At 40.0% G+C, this 16711-nt stretch overlaps 1 protein-coding gene across 1 annotated transcript in view; it reads right to left on the bottom strand.

The window, feature by feature from the left end:
- The window catches only part of CLIC4 (chloride intracellular channel 4), a 72171-nt gene that overhangs the window by 20018 nt on the left and 35442 nt on the right, over positions 1-16711 (bottom strand). The window contains exons 2-3 of the mRNA XM_027577692.2: positions 15424-15533; positions 4179-4304 (exon numbers count right to left, since the gene is read on the bottom strand). Of these exons, the coding sequence (XP_027433493.1) occupies positions 4179-4304; positions 15424-15533 (236 nt within the window). The remainder of the gene's footprint in view (positions 1-4178; positions 4305-15423; positions 15534-16711) is intronic.

Below are 16711 nucleotides of genomic sequence, written 5' to 3'. Positions count from 1 at the left end.
GATCATTTATACATTCATTGTTCACATATATTCACTTATTCTAACTATTAAGGGTCTACCCTATGTCAGGCTTATACTAAGTGCAGAGGTTGTACACTTAGATGAGCAATTAGAAGCATATTTACTAGAGACCTATTTTAATGAACAGGTAAGAAGAAGGATTTGCAATTGGCATAGCCTTATCCATGTGAAAACAGATGCTATCACAATTCTTAAAAACAAAACAAAAAACAAACCACTGTTCTTTAAAGCAGGTTAAACAGGCCCTATTCTTCTCCAAGACAAACCATTAAACTTGTACTATTAATTTAATGCATACAATACTAGAACTACAAGAGACCATTCACCTCAAACTCTCGTTTTGCCTAAAAGGAAATTATATTCCAGAAAGCTTATATACTTGGGCCCCCAAAATCCCTAGACTAGTTAAAAGTATTGCCAAACTACAACACAGCTTTCCTGTCCCCAAATCAAGTGTTGTTTTTGTTTTACTACAGATCAGGTTCTCTCTGAAAGATAAATTCTAAACCAAGAGGTCCTCAATCAGTTGCCAGCTTATTTTGCATTCCCCAAACACTGGATTTTAATAATTCATCATTATTCACTTTCCCAAATAGCCTGATAAAGCAAAACTTTTCAAAGCCTGAGAGCCTCGTTTCAACATTTGACAAAAGGCAGGCAAATAATCAATGAAAGGATATGTGTCAACAACGTCGTGGGCACAAGCGTGCAGACTTCCCGATCCGTCCTTTATTCTGTATTACATCACAGACTATTAATGCTAAGGCCTAGCTAAGAATATTTCCATCCTTTTAGGAAAGATCTCAGACATTTTCTTTCTCATGTGAATATAAGAATAAAGTCTGATTACACAACCCATTAAGTTACCCTTGTAAATTCAACTTTCATTGTATTTCACTTAAAAAAAAAAAAAGGTTTACGAACTCTTTATAGGGCTCTTCTCCAAAACTAACTTCCCCTACCCTTCTATCCTTTCATCAGTAAGGGAGCCACGAACACAGGTCTGCTTCAGTTAAAAAATCCAAGTTTCAAAGCTCTTTGTGGGCAAAGTACTCCCTCCATTCAAGCAAGGGGAATTAAATATATATTTATAAATACTTTCCCCAGAGGAGAAAATAAAGTTTCTTCTTTCTATGTATACTGGTCACACAAACCAGCAAAAGCTTCTTGCTTTAAGCTCTTCACTGCTCTCTAGATTCTGAACTCTGGAACAAGCAGTTGCCTGTATTTATCTTTGTCATGACTGAATCAGAAGTGCTCTCACAAAAACACTCTGTTCTCGGTATCATCAAATGCCAAAAACATGTTATTAGAAATGCTAGATTCTGGTCTGCTAGCTTGTGCAACTCCTCTGCCTTTTCTCTTCATCCAGTCTAGAAACAAGAAGGCTCTCAATCAGGGTGTGAGGAGGAGCAGCAGGAGTTAAGGACCCGAAGACCTCCTTGTCCTAGAGGGGAAAGGGAGAGAGCCAGGATGGTCCCTGAATGCCCTAGAACACAGGAAAGGGAAAGGAATGCCCATGGCAGTCCTGGAAAGAACTTCCTCCTGCTATTCCTCTGGACAGAGGCTCTCCTGTCCCTCAGCATGTCACATCAGGGGCTGCAGAGCCCAGTCAGGGGAAGGCACTCCCAATCTAAACATGCTGTTCCAATGCACAGAAATAAAAACTCATCAGGGGGCACCTGGGTGGCTCAGTCGGTTAAGCGTTTGACTCTTGATTTTGGCTCAGGCTCTGTGCTCGGCGGGGAGTCTGCTTGAGATTCTCTCCCTCTGCCCCCCCCCCCCCACTTGCATGCACTCTCTCAGAAAGAAAGAAAAGAAAAGAAAAGAAAAGGAAAGAAAAGGAAAGAAAAGAAAGAAAGAAAGAAAGAAAGAAAGAAAGAAAGAAAGAAAGAAAGAAAGAAAGAAAGAAAGAAAGAAAGAAAGAAAGAAAAGAAAAGAAAAGAAAGAAAAACTCATCAGAAGTTAAGCCTCACCTATTTCTTAAAAAGGATTCATTAAATTTAGTTTGACAGCCCCCTTCAGTCCCACTTGCTCATCACAGGAAACTCTCTTTGATTTCTCTCCTGCCTTTCCTCCAAGCTTGAGCCAGCCTGAAATTTTACACTCACTTAAAGCACAATTCCAATTAAAAGACTTACATGTCACCTCTTTTGTAAAAGTCAAACTCAACAAAATGAAAAACAGGAGGAGGAAAATAGAAGAGACATGGGTTTTTGAAGTCCTATAGGCCTGGCTTTGAAGTATGCCAGCTCTGTCACCAGCAACTATAAAACGAGGACAAGTTATTTAGATTCCTCGTCTTCAGTTTCTCCAAAGTCTTGGAGAGGAGTGAGATAATCCACAAAATAATCCACAATGTACAGTGCATAGCACATAATTAGCACTTGAATGTTAGTTAGTAACAGCAGAGGCATCAGCAACATCAAAAATACTCCCTTCTATAAACAAAGTGAAATTTTAAAACTTTATGTAGAAACACTCTTCAGAATATAAACTACAACAGAAAAATAAGGAAAATAATGGAAATAGGGACGGGGATTAAAGAGTACACTTAGCATGATAAAATAATAATAAAAAAAAAACACACAAGGAAAATACCCTTAGAGAGAATTTAGCACACTGAACCCTTTAGAACTGAAAGATCTCCAAGCTTTAAATTAAATTATTTAAACTGAAAGAAAAGACCATCTCTGGTTAGAGTATCTCTATGAATATGCCCAAACAAAATCAAGCTGAAATTTCTATATATAAAAAGCAAAGTGAAAATGTTTATTTTGGGACTGCCTGACTGGCTCAGTTGGTGGAGCGTGCAACTCTTGATCTCAGGGTTGTAAGTTTGAGCCCCACAGTGGGTATAGAGATTACTTAAAAATAAAATATTAAAAAAAAGAAGAAGAAAATGTTTATTTTCAAGGTCCAATTAAGAAAGCTATGATATGTCTTATAGAGGCTGCAAGAAACCAGAATATTTTGATATTAGTTCTACCATTATCTTCATGTCCATTACCTCTGAGAAAAACAGCAAGAAGGAATAATTACAACTGTTCCTACAGTTGAAGAAAGCCTGGAATGCCCATCGTTCTTTCATTCCCCTGTGAGATGCCACTTTTTGTAAATTAAAGCTGAATCCAAATGTTCTCTCTTTTTTAAAGCCTTTCCTGGTTCCACTCACTTTCCCTCACCACCACCACGACCTCTCCATCCATACTGGACTGTGTTTCCTGAGGATAAGAATGATGTTTTAGTCACTACCTCATTTGTAAGGCTTTGTTGCCTAGTAACTGTAGAACAAATGAATGAGTGAATTCTGAGTAACTGACTATTTTAGAACTCTCTGACCCAATAATCCCATTCCTGGGAAATTTATCTGGAGATGGAGAGTAAAAGTCAAATCAACTAGCAAGAAAGGCTTGGGCCAGAAGAAAAACATTTCAGTTTTCAGGATAATCAAGGCAGAAAAGCCTAAAGCAATCCGAAACGGCAATGCCAAGATTACAGTATGATGCAAAACTGCACATTTGCAATTCAGGTAACTGTCACTATAGTCCATCTATCCCTCACCTGTACCTCACACTATAGGAAATAGTTGAGTACCTTAGAATCGTTAACTATGTGGACTAATGTGCAGGACCTGGGAATCTAGAACACTTCAGAGAAATACATAAAGAAAAACTGAATCCCAGGGACACAGTCTAAAAAGTCAATTCCCTTGGGTGATAGCTTCAGACAATTACCTTTCAAATGGCCTGATAAGAAACCCCCAGCGACCTGCTTAGAGATTCTGGGCGGGTTCAGTCCGAACCTGTCTCTCCTTATCCCTTGTCTTCCCTGAACTTCTCTCTCAGTTTGGGACCAATTCCCCTCAAATAGTCTTTCCTAACCTAGCTCCCATGTCCCAAACCTACTTTCAATGTATACTCTATAGCTTAATCACATTCCTACCTATGCTTACTGGCCTAGCCAGAAGGCAGTTCTGACATCTGTGTAGCATTAGTTGTAGCATTAATTATAATGAAGAGAAGCCCCAATTACTGCAACTTAATGCTGTATGGATTTACCTCCAGTACAATCCAGAGAAAGATCTCTAAAGGCCAGAAAAGACCAAGCTTTAAAGAGACGGCAATATTTTCATGCATATTTTCCTTGATACTCACTTGGGAGGGCATAAGACTTCTTCAAGAAATTCTTCAATCTTATTTACATCCGTTTTGACTTCATTGTTGAACGTTATAAATGGTGGGTGGGTCCCAGGAGCCAAGTTCTGCAGGTCTGCAGGCTTCCTGTTAGGCAAAACAGTCAAAATTGGATCATTTTTAACTCTGGGAAGGCAACAATACTTTAAATACTCAGAGTGGTTTTAAATGTTTACATATACAAAAATGAGTAAGAATTAGTATTTTGGGGGGGCGCCATGGTGGCTCGGTCAGTTAAGCATCTGACTCTTGATTTCAGCTCAAGTCATGATCTCAGGGTTGTGAGATCGAGCCCCACATCGGGCTCCATGCTGGGCGTGGAGTCTGCTTAAGATTCCCTCTCTCCCTCTGCCCTTCCCAGCTCGCACTTGCTCACTTGCTCTCTCGAAAGAAAGAGAAGTAGTATTTTTTTTTCCACTAGTTAAAACAGCTGCAGTACTATTCTACGGAGAAGCAAACCTTCACAAAGCACAAAATTCAAGATAAGAAAATCAGGAATCTCTGATTCTAACCAAAAGACAAAGTTCCCCATTCTTATTCCAAATTCAACTGAAGTGCTTATTAGAAATGGTGGTAGAATTGAAAGGAAATTGTCTCTGGTCTCAACTCTAGCACCAACTCATTGTGTAAAGATGAGTAAACAATAACTTCTCTAGGTCTTCCTTTTTTTTTTTTTTTTTTAATAAGGAAGAGCCGCTGATTCCTACAGTCCTAACTATGAGATTCCAAATTCAGCTGCTACCAATTTTCCATTTTCCTAGAAGTCCACACTCAACAAGGAAAAAGATCACCAGTCGAAATGACTTCAGTATATAAAACATAGCTAACCAAAGGTAAGACACAACACAGAAAAGGGCAAAATATTATAGTGAATCAGAAAGGCTCAAATACATATTAGATTAAGAAGTTTGTCCAAATTCATTAAAAAGCCATCAACAAGTCAAACAGATAGGAGCCAAAAGAAATGGACACACAATAGATAAAATAAATGAACACACAGAAAAATGTAAAAAAAAAAAAACAACAAACCAATTACCAAAGAAATTCAAGTGTAAACTATGATGACATCTCTCTCCTATTAATTAGGAAAAAATGAAAATACACAGAACACTGATAAAGATGGTGAAAGTGGATACTCACAACTACTAATAGCATGGAACGTGGGCACCACTCTATTAAAAAGCAAAATGGCTCCCCTAAGCCCACCAGTGAATCCTAGGATCAATAATAATGACCAGATAGCGTGTATATCCTAATGATAAAATACAAAGCATACATCACCATCTATGAAATATTCTTATAAGAATTCAAAGAAGTTTAACCCAAATCTAGAATCAAGCCTCCTAAGGCAGCTGTCTCTCAAAGTATGATCTAGGGGACCCTTTCACCGGGTGGTCCATGAAGTCGAAACCATTCTCATAATACTAAGACATCACTTACTTTTTCCACCCTCATTCTCTCCTGCCTGTAGAGTTTTCCATAGACTACTTGTTGTGTGGTATTACAAAGTATCGTATACAGAAACAGACGTGAGAATCTGTCTTCTATTAAGACAGACATATGAGATGTACCAAAATGTAAAACAATGCCACTCTTCTAACTAATTTTGTTTTGGAAAATATAGCTTTAATTAAAAACATATTTCTGTGATAACAAATAATAGGTTCACGATTGTTCTAACTAGTAAATATGTTTTAAATTTCTCAGCTTTAATTTCTAATACAGTAAAGTTAATAGATATAACCCACATAACTGAAAGCTCTTTGAGGTCCTCAATAATTTAAGAGTATAAGGGCGTTCTGAGACCAAAAAGTTCATTTACAAGAAACTTGAGGAGATGCAGGACAAAGTTAAATGATACCACAGAGCAATCAGCCAAATACAGAATTTGGGACACTCTACAGTTCAACAGAATGGATTTCTAGTCAATGGCATGAGGGGAAAAAAGCCAAAAATGGTGGCTGGAAGGGACTGTTGTAGAATAAGAAAAATTTAAGAGACATAACAACCACATATAATGAGTAGAATTTGTTTGGATCGTGATTTGAACAAACCAGGCAAAGAAAAAAAGATATTTTGGAGGTAACTGGGGAGATCGGATCATATGCTGGGGACTAGACATGATAATGGCAGGGTGGTTGGGTGAGAAAATGTAAGTACTGTTTGGAGATATACAGTGAAGTATGGAGGGTTGAAATGACAGGATTCCCGGGATTTGCTTTAAAACATATCAGGAGGGATAAAAAGAAGGAAAAAAAGGGACAAAGCAAATGGGTAAAATCTCAATAACTGAGTTGAAGTTAGGGGGAAGTTTATTCTATTCTTGTGTATGTTTGAAAATCTTCATAATTAAAAAGATAAACTCTGAAAAACTTTAAAAAAGCTTCAAAGAACTTTTCCCCTACCTATTATTCCAGCCCTTCCTTCATTCCCTAACATAAATGCACAGAACTTGAACAAAGGCTATCTCTAAGTGTACCATGAAGATGAAATACTTTGTCACTGAAAAAAATTTTTTAAAATAGAGTGTACCTCAAAATCTCTACTCATCCCCGCTAACCAATTTTCCCTGGTCTTACACCTATTCCTTCATGGCCCCTCTCCTTTTTTCTCCCTCCACTCCATTCAGGTTTGGAAAGTGTTTCCTCTATGACTACATTCCAAAAATACAAAGGCTTATTAATTATCTGATCATTCCAAATTTTCTAGCTCAGACGCCCCCCCCCCCAAGCTCTAGAGCCCATCTCCCTCCCAAACCAAAGAAAAATATGTTTTCTATCAACTTGTATTAAGAACCTAAGCCCTAGGGGCGCCTGGGTGGCTCAGTCAGTTAAGCGACTGCCTCTGGCTCAGATCATGACCCTGGAGTCCCGGGATCGAGTCCCGGGATCGAGTCCCGCATCGGGCTCCCTGCTCGGCAGGGGAGTCTGCCTCTCCCTCTGACCCTCCCCCCTCTCATGTGCTCTCTCTCATTCTCTCTCTCTTTCAAATAAATAAATAAAATCTTAAAAAAAAAAAGAAGAACCTAAGCTCTAACAGAGGACTTTTAAAAGTCAAAATCTGATTTGATGTTCAATTCTGATACCTTTCCTGAGCAGACTTTGTCTGAGAAGGTAAAGTTGAGTACAAAATGACGGGAAAACATGAAAGCTGAGTAAGTCTTCCAGATCCACGTGTATTTAAACAGTGATGTACACATGAGACTCTTGGAACTCATGTAAGTACTCAACTCCAGGTCAGAACTAATCCGTTTCTAGGTTTCATGTCTTTGGTTTGTTTGGTTAGTCCTTTTTACTTCTCACCCTGACCACCTGTTCTTTGATCACTAACAAGTCCACCAGGTCCCAGACTGTGCCATCTTTGGTCTTCAAGTCCCCTCACGTTCCCACTCACAGCTCACAGATGTTCCCAGTTACACTTTATTTCCTCAACTCACAAAGACCTTGTACATAACCAAGGGTCCAGAAACCCTAACAGTTCAGGGTGTATAAATTTATTTTCAAGTTTTAACATTTTAAAGTTAAAGGGGAGGGCACCTGGGTGGCTCAGTTGGTTAAGCATCCGACTCTTGGTTTCAGCTCTGGTCATGACTCGGGTCATGGGATGGAGCCTCACACCAGGCTCCTCCGAGCTCAGCGGGCAGTCTGCTGGAGATTCTCTCTCTCTGGCCCTCCCCCCGCCATTGTCACTCTCTCTAATCTAACAAATAAATAAATCTTAAAAAAAAAGGACTTTTCTCATTCCAAAGTTATAAAACATATGCATCAACATTTTTTATGACTAACAGTCCATTAACGCCTAAATATAAGGTAGTAACATGCATCTGTATGTTTTACAAATAATTTTTTCATGAACAAGGTAGTTATTAAAGGGGAAGAAAGGATAAATGCTTTACAATAACCCATGGGGGGAGGGCAGCAAAATAAGTAACAGCTATTCTATAATAAATTATGACAGCTTTTAGCTCTCCAAATAAAAATGCAGAGGGATAGAGTTGACATGGTATAGAAGAAAGAGTCAAAGACTGAATAAAAAGGACCTGGTTAAAGTCCCAAATTGGATAGTTCTGCCATCTACCAGCTATGTGACAAAGGAAATCACAACCTCTTCGGATTTCCTGCTCTGTACTGTGATACAAGACCTGCTTTGCCTGTGAAGATCAAATAAGGCATGTGAACGTGAGCTAAACCAAAGTGTGCGAATGAGATCCACGCCTGCTTTCAGGATCACATTTAACACAGCATTATGCAGGAGATGAGACTGGCAGTTTTAAACTCTACTTGAGGTCTGATGGTTCAAAACTGGTTATCTAGCATTAACTGACTGGTAATAAGAAATCTGATTAACAGAGGCTTGTAAGTTGGGGGCCTGGGTGGCTCAGTCAGTTAAGTGTCTGTCCTCAGCTCGGGTCATGATCCTGGAGTTCCAGGATCAAGTCCCACATTGGGCTCTCTGCTCCGCAGGGAGTCTGCTTCTCCCTCAGACCCTCCCCCATCTCGTGCTTTCTCTCTCTCTCTCTCTCTCTCAAATAAATAAATAAAATCTTTAAAAAAAATCGAGTCTTAAAAGTAAAGTGAGGGGCGCCTGGGTGGCTCAGTCGTTAAGCGTCTGCCTTCGGCTCAGGTCATGATCCCAGGGTCCTGGGATCGAGCCCCGCATCGGGCTCCCTGCTCCGCGGAAAGCCTGCTTCTCCCTCTCCCACTCCCCCTGCTTGTGTTCCCTCTCTCCCCTCTCTCACTGTGTCTCTCTCTGTCAGATAAATAAATAAAATCCTTAAAAAAAAAAAAAAAAAGTAAAGTGAAACCAAGCATATGATTACCAATTTTCTACTAATATCAGTGACTAGTGACTATTCCATTTTGTTTCTGCTGAAAAGCTGTATCGATTTTTAAAAAGCAAAGGTGATAAAACTGTTTTCTAGGATTAAGTGTTAAGATGAAGGGCAACCATGTTGGGTCCTTACTCCAAGTGAAAGTAGATCCCAGAAGAAACTTGGATGCATCTGAATGGATTAGCAGACTTCAAAATAAATGTTCAAGTTGCAAGCACTGAGGTGACTTAAGCTGTATCTATGGAGTCATCAGCCAAGCAGAATCTCACCTGGCACTCCCAAGGCCTCAGGTATTTGGTTTGACCCACAAAGGCTCATTTTACAGATGCTGCATAGAAACTTAACATTTCAGAAAGTGCAGGAGGACAGAAATGAAACTGAACAGACAGGCAATGGCTGAAACTGTCAGGACATCTTTGGTTTATTTCATAAAAGCCCTTCAATAAATAATCAATGATTCATTCAAACTCATTTCCTTAAGTGACATCTAGAAAAAGCAAAATGCAGAGCACAAATACTCTTCAATGTTTGGGGGTTTTCTTATTTTTAATGTTACTTATCTCAGTAGTCTTTATTTATTTATTTATTTTTTGTCAGAGTAGATGAAAAAAGATTCTTTTGCTTCTGGTTGAAGGAAAGGAAATAAAGAGAAACAAACTAATACAAGAGACAGAGAGGGAAAGGAGAGCTAGGAGGAACCTCATGGGACCCAATACCTTAAGCAACTTAAGTGGCTTAACTTCAATTAAAGTTTAATTCAGCACACTTGCAACAATTGGCGAACACTGGGCTGGTGGCTCAGCTCCAGCTGCTGCTTATAAAAGGAGTACATTATAGCCACAGGCCCCCGGAGCTGGGTCTTAGAGATGACCTATTTTGTAACTAGCTGACTTCACTAAATGGAGGGAAAAAATACCATGTAGAACTTATATAATATTTTTTTTAAAAGACATTTATTTATTTGACAGAGACACAGCGAAAGAGGGAACACAAGCAGGGGGAGTGGGAGAGGGAGAAGCAGGCTTTCCGCCAAGCAGGGAGCCCGATGCGGGGCTCGATCCCAGGACCCTGGGACCATGACCTGAGCCGAAGGCAGACGCTTAACGACTGAGCCATCCAGGCGCCCGAACTTATATTTTTTTTTAAAAGATTTCATTTATTTATTTATTTGAGAGAGAAAGAGAGTGTGCGTGTATGTATACACGGTGTGGGGGGTGGGGAATGGGAGAGAGAACCTCAAGTCTGCTTAGGATGGAGCCCCACGTGGGCTTCATACTGGGCTCAAGCTCACAAGATTGAGATCATGACCTGAGCCAAAACTAAGAGTCAGATGCTCAATAGACTGAACCACCCACGTGCCCCTAGAACTTCTATTTTTAATTGATTTATTTTTGAAGGTACTGATTTTCAAGGCATAAAATTCATCCACACAAATCAAGAGAATATTGGACACTCTATGGCAAGTATGAAAAAACAACTTAACACCAAAAATACTTTGTTTCAGAATACTTATTCTTCACTAGGTTTGCCATATTCTGACTAAAGTCATCAACGGAATGAATGAATCATGGATTCACCAAAACATACACACCAAGGTCCCAGTTACTAAGCATTTGTCTATGTATCCCAATTCAACCAGTTAAAGGATTTTATTTTCATGACATGGTATACTGCTAAATCTTTGTCTACTTTAATGTCAATTTGCAGAGCAATCATGTTAAAACAAAACAGCACCAACCAAAAGGTTTCAAATACAGCTTCTGTAATTCTTAAGAGATTTTCTTAATACAACTTAGAGTTTACACTGATAGGTTTAGAAAAACATTCACCAATAATCCGTTTTTCTGATTCAGCTCTTAGTAACCTCAACAGGATCTATCATCTTTGAAATCATTTTGAAAAAGCCCGTGAAGATGTGGTAACGAGACATGCTCTCTCTCTCTGCCTGTCCATGTCTGTCTCTCTCCGTGTATCTGTCCCCTCGCCCTCAAAACACACACACACACACACACACACACACACACACACACACACACACACACACACACACACGGGGCGTCCGCGTGATTCAGAATGTGTTTACGAGACACATTTGCAGGGGTAACGAGGGCTTCATGTAGCTCAAGTCAACCTCACAAAGGGAAAGAAGCGAGTCTGGACTCTCCTGACTGGCCAATAGCAGGAAATTGAGGGTTTCTCTGCAAGGCTGGCCTGTTCCATTCCATTCAGTCTCTCTCTGTATGTGTCATTCACACCGCTGTCACCACATGGAAACCAAACTGATCTCTCAGCTTGCTGAAGACAGCTTTCAGAAGCATGCAACCACAGAGACATGATAAGGAAAGCAAATTAGCTGAAGAATCTATTTAGAAATCAGATTTTGTTCTGAGTTTATAAATGACTTTCAAGATTTTATGGCTCCATGGCTCCATGTTAAATGGTTACAAAATTGTTAAAGTTTAAACTATCATAATAAGCTTCCAAAACTTTATGCTGTTATTAAGTGAGTCTTACACAATACCTCACAAAGGTATGTTGACATGTGCAGCAGAAGGAAACCATTTGTGACAATGCAAAGGATGAGGAAGTGTCAGCGTTTAAGGAGGAAATGGGAAAATGGAAGCATACCTTTCCCAGATCTTTTTTTTAAGATTTTATTTATTTATTTGACAGAGACAGAGAGAGCGAGAGCAGGAACACAAGCAGGGGGCGTGGGAGAGGGGGAAGCAGGCTTCCCGCCGAGCAGGGAGCCTGATGTGGGACTCTATCCCAGGACCCTGGGATCATGACTTGAGCCAAAGGCAGACGCTTAACGACTGAGCCACCCAGGCGCCCCATTTCCCAGATTTTTTAAAAGCGGTCTTCTCCAATTTATTTATTTTCTCAGAGAACACCACGGAGGAGGGATTTTATTCACTGGTAATATAGCAAGTATCACTGCTTTTACAATAAAAAGCTAATTTCTTAAACTTATCACTTCTCAAAACTAAAAAAGCTTACCTAACAAGTATGTGACACTCAGCTACATCCAAGTCAGCGTCTCAGGGGTGGGTGTGGGGGGGTGGGGGGAGTCTGAGAAATAGAGACAAAGAGAAAGACAGGGGGCCGGGGGACGACTGTTGTCACACTTTATTGCTTCTCTCCCCTTTGCCTGCCTCTCAGGCTTATCTGTGCTCTAAAGATGCTGATCACTGATTTAGAAATTTCCGGGCATAATGAAGGCAGCAGAAGTCTTCAAAGATTTTCACCATTGCCCAAACCTGTCAGCCAGGAAGTATGATATAAAACAATGAATTCTATTCAACAAAAGGTCGGAAAATGGTTTGATGAGTAGTAAAAAAGTACCTCCAACAGTGTTTGGCACATAGTAGACAATGAAAAAGAAGAAATGTTAATGTTTTCCTTCCTTTTTCGTGAATTTAAAAACGAGGTAACTGACCTCCAAAGATGAGGCGTCTTGCCCAATGTCCTAGGGAAACCAGTGACAGGGCTCTCTCCACACAGAACCAGGGCTCTTTCCCTAATCCACTGCTCCCCATTTGATGACATGTGATAACATTTTTAAATATGCCCCAAATTTTAATATTTTCATTTAGATTTAGCCGAAGATTTTGCTTAAATGGTGGTTGATGTAAGCCTAAATTCCTTCTGAAGCCCGGGCACTTTTTTTTTTTTTTTAATCTACCAGTTCTGTAATACAACTGCATCATGAACAGAAAATGAGGTTTAGAAATGACTCCCACCAAAGCATTAAGGCAGCACTGACAGGCAGGCAATGGGAGACTGTTCCAAGCCTCACAGGGGCACATGAATACCACCAGCCGAGTCATTAACACCAGCTGAGATTCAAAGAGAGCGTGTCACAAGGTGCCAGAACTAGAAACCAGCTTGTTCGTATGGATGAAATGTCATGTAACAACAATTTCCTCAGAGCACACAGTGGGCCTCTAAATAGCTCACAACCGAGTCTTACTGCTCTCCACTGGCTGGTTCTACGAATCAGTCCTCTTCAGCAAGGAATTAGCAATTACCAGGAAAAGCAAGAAAATAAGCACTAGAGGCACTTTCTCCCCCACAGTTTTATAAAAACCAGTCATATCTAAAGTTTTAAAGTTAAGATTATGAAAAGTACTTTTTACTACGGAGTGTTTTACTCCTCCGTGACAACGTTATCTTTCAACGTTTTATTGAGCCCATGTTCACTCTCTTGAAATCTTACTCAAGACTGTAAGTGTCTAAATTCATAGAAAAGGTCCGGAAGGATAAAGACCAAACCTAAATGCAGTGGTATCTGTGAGGGGGAAGCTGATGACCAGGGCCTGGGGGTGGAGGGGATTCATTATCATGTACTACTCTTCTACACCTTTAATGGCCCTCAAGAAGCATGTTTTAGATGTACCATAGACCTAAGATTTCTAAAGAAAACTACTATTGGCTCCAATTTTAAGTGCTCTCTGTTGATTTTACACAAAGCCCTAGAAAATAAACAGACATCTTCTTTGGATGGTGATACTGACTAACTAGGAAGCCCTGAATCTTTCATCCTGCCTCCCATGTGTCACTTTTTACATGTAGGGTATATTACTCTTAAACATATACAAGTCCTCAAATATCAACCAACTTACAGGAATAATATCTTCAGGAGCTTGTACAGGAAAAGTGAAACAGCCATTCTGAGTTCACTTCCTTTCCTGAACCAGATCCCCCTCATTCACGGCACTATCACTGTATGGACCACAATCAAGCACTGTGTCGAGCTGCTCAAAGAACGCTTTCTCAAAGCGTGGCAGTCAACTCACTCGCTCAAAGCCAAAAATGGAATAGGAGAAATCCGTGTATTTTAAGACACGGTTAGGGTGTGTGCCTGGTAGCATGGTCTATTTTTAGGTTACATTGAGAAACTTCCTTTTTGAGCGCATGTAGGGAAAAAAACAGTAATAGAAGGGTAACTGCATGAATTATTTCATTCTTATGGCAGCTCTGTCTAAAATGAGGTAGGTGTACCTTTGAAAGAGCCTGCAGTTTGAACTCTCACCATCCCCAGAGGTTTACCTCTGCATTCATATACATAACTAAAGGGGTTCCTGGAAGACTTCACAGCTTATTTTCAATAAATAAACCTTAAGTCTCTACAGTCTCAAGTAAGTGCACTAGCAGTAAGTAAAGAAGAAAGTTTAAGGAACAGACAGAACAAGGGAATGCCAGCCGAGAACTGGGAACGGAATGACAGCTCCCAGATAACTCTCACTTGGTGATGCCGGGAGGGATAACACACATGAATTCCGCCACCCATCATGTGACAGCCCATCCAATTTCTCCTCGATCCTGTCCGTGACTGACATGCTTAAAAAAATAAGCAACAAAGGGCGCCTGGGTGGCTCAGTTGGTTAAGCGACTGCCTTCGGCTCAGGTCATGATCCCGGAGCCCCCGGGATCGAGTCCCGCATCGGGCTCCCTGCTCTGCTTCTCCCTCTGACCCTCCCCCCTCTCATGCTCTCTCTCTCGATCTCATTCTCTCTCTCTCAAATAAATAAATAAAATCTTTAAAAAAAAAATAAGCAACAAACCATGTTGTCGTCTTTGTGTCAAGAGGCATACCTTTCCACTGCCTAATCCTAGATTTTGTTAGTATAACTGTTCTTAACCCTTGATTAATTCTCTTCTTTTTCCCTAAGTATGAATGTTCTTCACCTCAAACCTGTTTGCTAAGGAAAAACAGAAGCTCCTGAGTCAAAGGAGCTTACTATTTGTCAGGGCTCTTCTCAGCCCTCTCCACTTTGTTCTATGGAAAGTTAGAAACACTCTTCAACTAGCAAGAACAATCACAGGGCCACGGATGATCCCTCTTATCTTACAATCATATTTAACCAAATATGGTTAAAATCGTATTACAGGAAATTCCTATTATTCCCTGAAAAGTAGAATAAATGAAATAGACCAAAGCAGTATTCATCCTCCTAAAATCCCACTCTTGTTTTTAAGGATCCAGACTACATACACCGCGTGTTTAGTACATTTTAAACCAAGAAGTTGTCCGCTTAGAAAGTAAAGGAAAGCTCCACGTTTACCCCGGAAAGTCAAAAATGTCCCTGCATCCACACTAAAATTTAGCTCCTGGTGCTGCTCTTGAAATTAAAGGTAAACATACAGTGTTTTTAAAAATACTGAGTGGCCAGTAAATGCAATTTACTGACACTGTGAGTTATCCATAATACTTATACAAGTTAAATTTGTCCACAAATCAGCTGAAATTTAATAAATATATTTATTTCCTTTAGAGAACATACGCATGCAAAGTGAGGAATGGGGAGAGATTCAAACTGAAAACAGTATATACTCAACTTAAGTTGATTTCAAACTGCAACAAAGTCTTACCTCTTCAGATCCACAGTTGTGACACTAAATACAACTCCTTTGAGCCAAAGAATCATGAAGAGCCTCTGGGAAAAGGGGCAATTTCCTATGCTTTCACCATCACTGCCAGCCTGGGAAAGAGAAATCAACATTGAAGAACAGGGTCAAAGTGGTGATACTCAAAATGATAGACCAATTTCGGATTTCTAATCAACAGCTCAAGAAAACAGGAAAAGTTGCACTGTAGAAGGAAGGGTGGAAACTCAGGTCCTCTTACTCTGCTTTCATTTGCCCCCCCTCTCTTCTTAAAAATGGCCAGTCTACTACAGCACTGTCCTATAGAACTTTCTGCAGTGGTAGAAACGATCTGTATTACCACTGTCCAAATACAGTAGTCATTTGTGACATATGGCTAATGAGTGCTTAAAATGTGACTAATTCCACTGAATTTTTTTATTTGCTTTTAATTAATTTTATTAAATATTAAGTAATTTCTTGTTCTATGAGACAGTATTCTTTATAAGGCAATATAAAGGGGGGGCGCCTGGGTGGCTCAGTTGGTTAAGCGACTGCCTTCGGCTCAGGTCATGATCCCGGAGTCCTGAGATCGAGTCCCACATCGGGCTCCCGGCTCAGCGGGGAGCCTGCTTCTCCCTCTGACCCTTTCCCCTCTCATGCTGTTTCTCTCTCTCTCAAATAAATAAATAAAATCTTAAAAAAAAAAAAAACATAAAGGGGGAAACTTGCAGGTGTATCTATCTCCAAAGAGTTAAATAATCCCCAACCCCCACTCATTTAAAAAAAAATATTCATTATGAAAATCCCATATCCTGTACACATTCCTTCAAGGAGCAAGAAAATAACAAGATATCTTTATAAAAGCTATCTGTAATCCTACTTAATATGAATGGAGCAGCTGACGACCTCCCCGAGCTCAACAGTGAGGTAGAATTTTCCAAGAAATCAGGGTGGGACAAATCTTTACTCCTCTCAGGTACACCCCCAGTTCACAAAGGAGGGACAGGGGAAGCAAAGAACAGGAGTGGGGGCAAGAAAGCCAGCATGCTGGAAGAGAACATTCTGACACTTGCTAGGGAGCAACACAGCCTTCTTCACCACAAAGTCTGTGGAGAAAGCCAGAAATAACTTTCAACAGCTCATTCAGAGACGCATGGCTCAAGTTCTGTTTATTATCCTAAAGTAACTCTCAAAACATTCAGAAACCATTTCGGTAAGATGCTACATTAGAAAAGTTACTGATTCCTAAACTAATGGGGAAATAGGGTGAAGTAAAAAAAATAAATAAAAG

Source organism: Zalophus californianus, chromosome 4 (assembly GCF_009762305.2).
Source record: "Zalophus californianus isolate mZalCal1 chromosome 4, mZalCal1.pri.v2, whole genome shotgun sequence".
Lineage (NCBI taxonomy): Eukaryota > Metazoa > Chordata > Mammalia > Carnivora > Otariidae > Zalophus > Zalophus californianus.
This window is presented reverse-complemented; position numbering and strand designations above follow the sequence as displayed.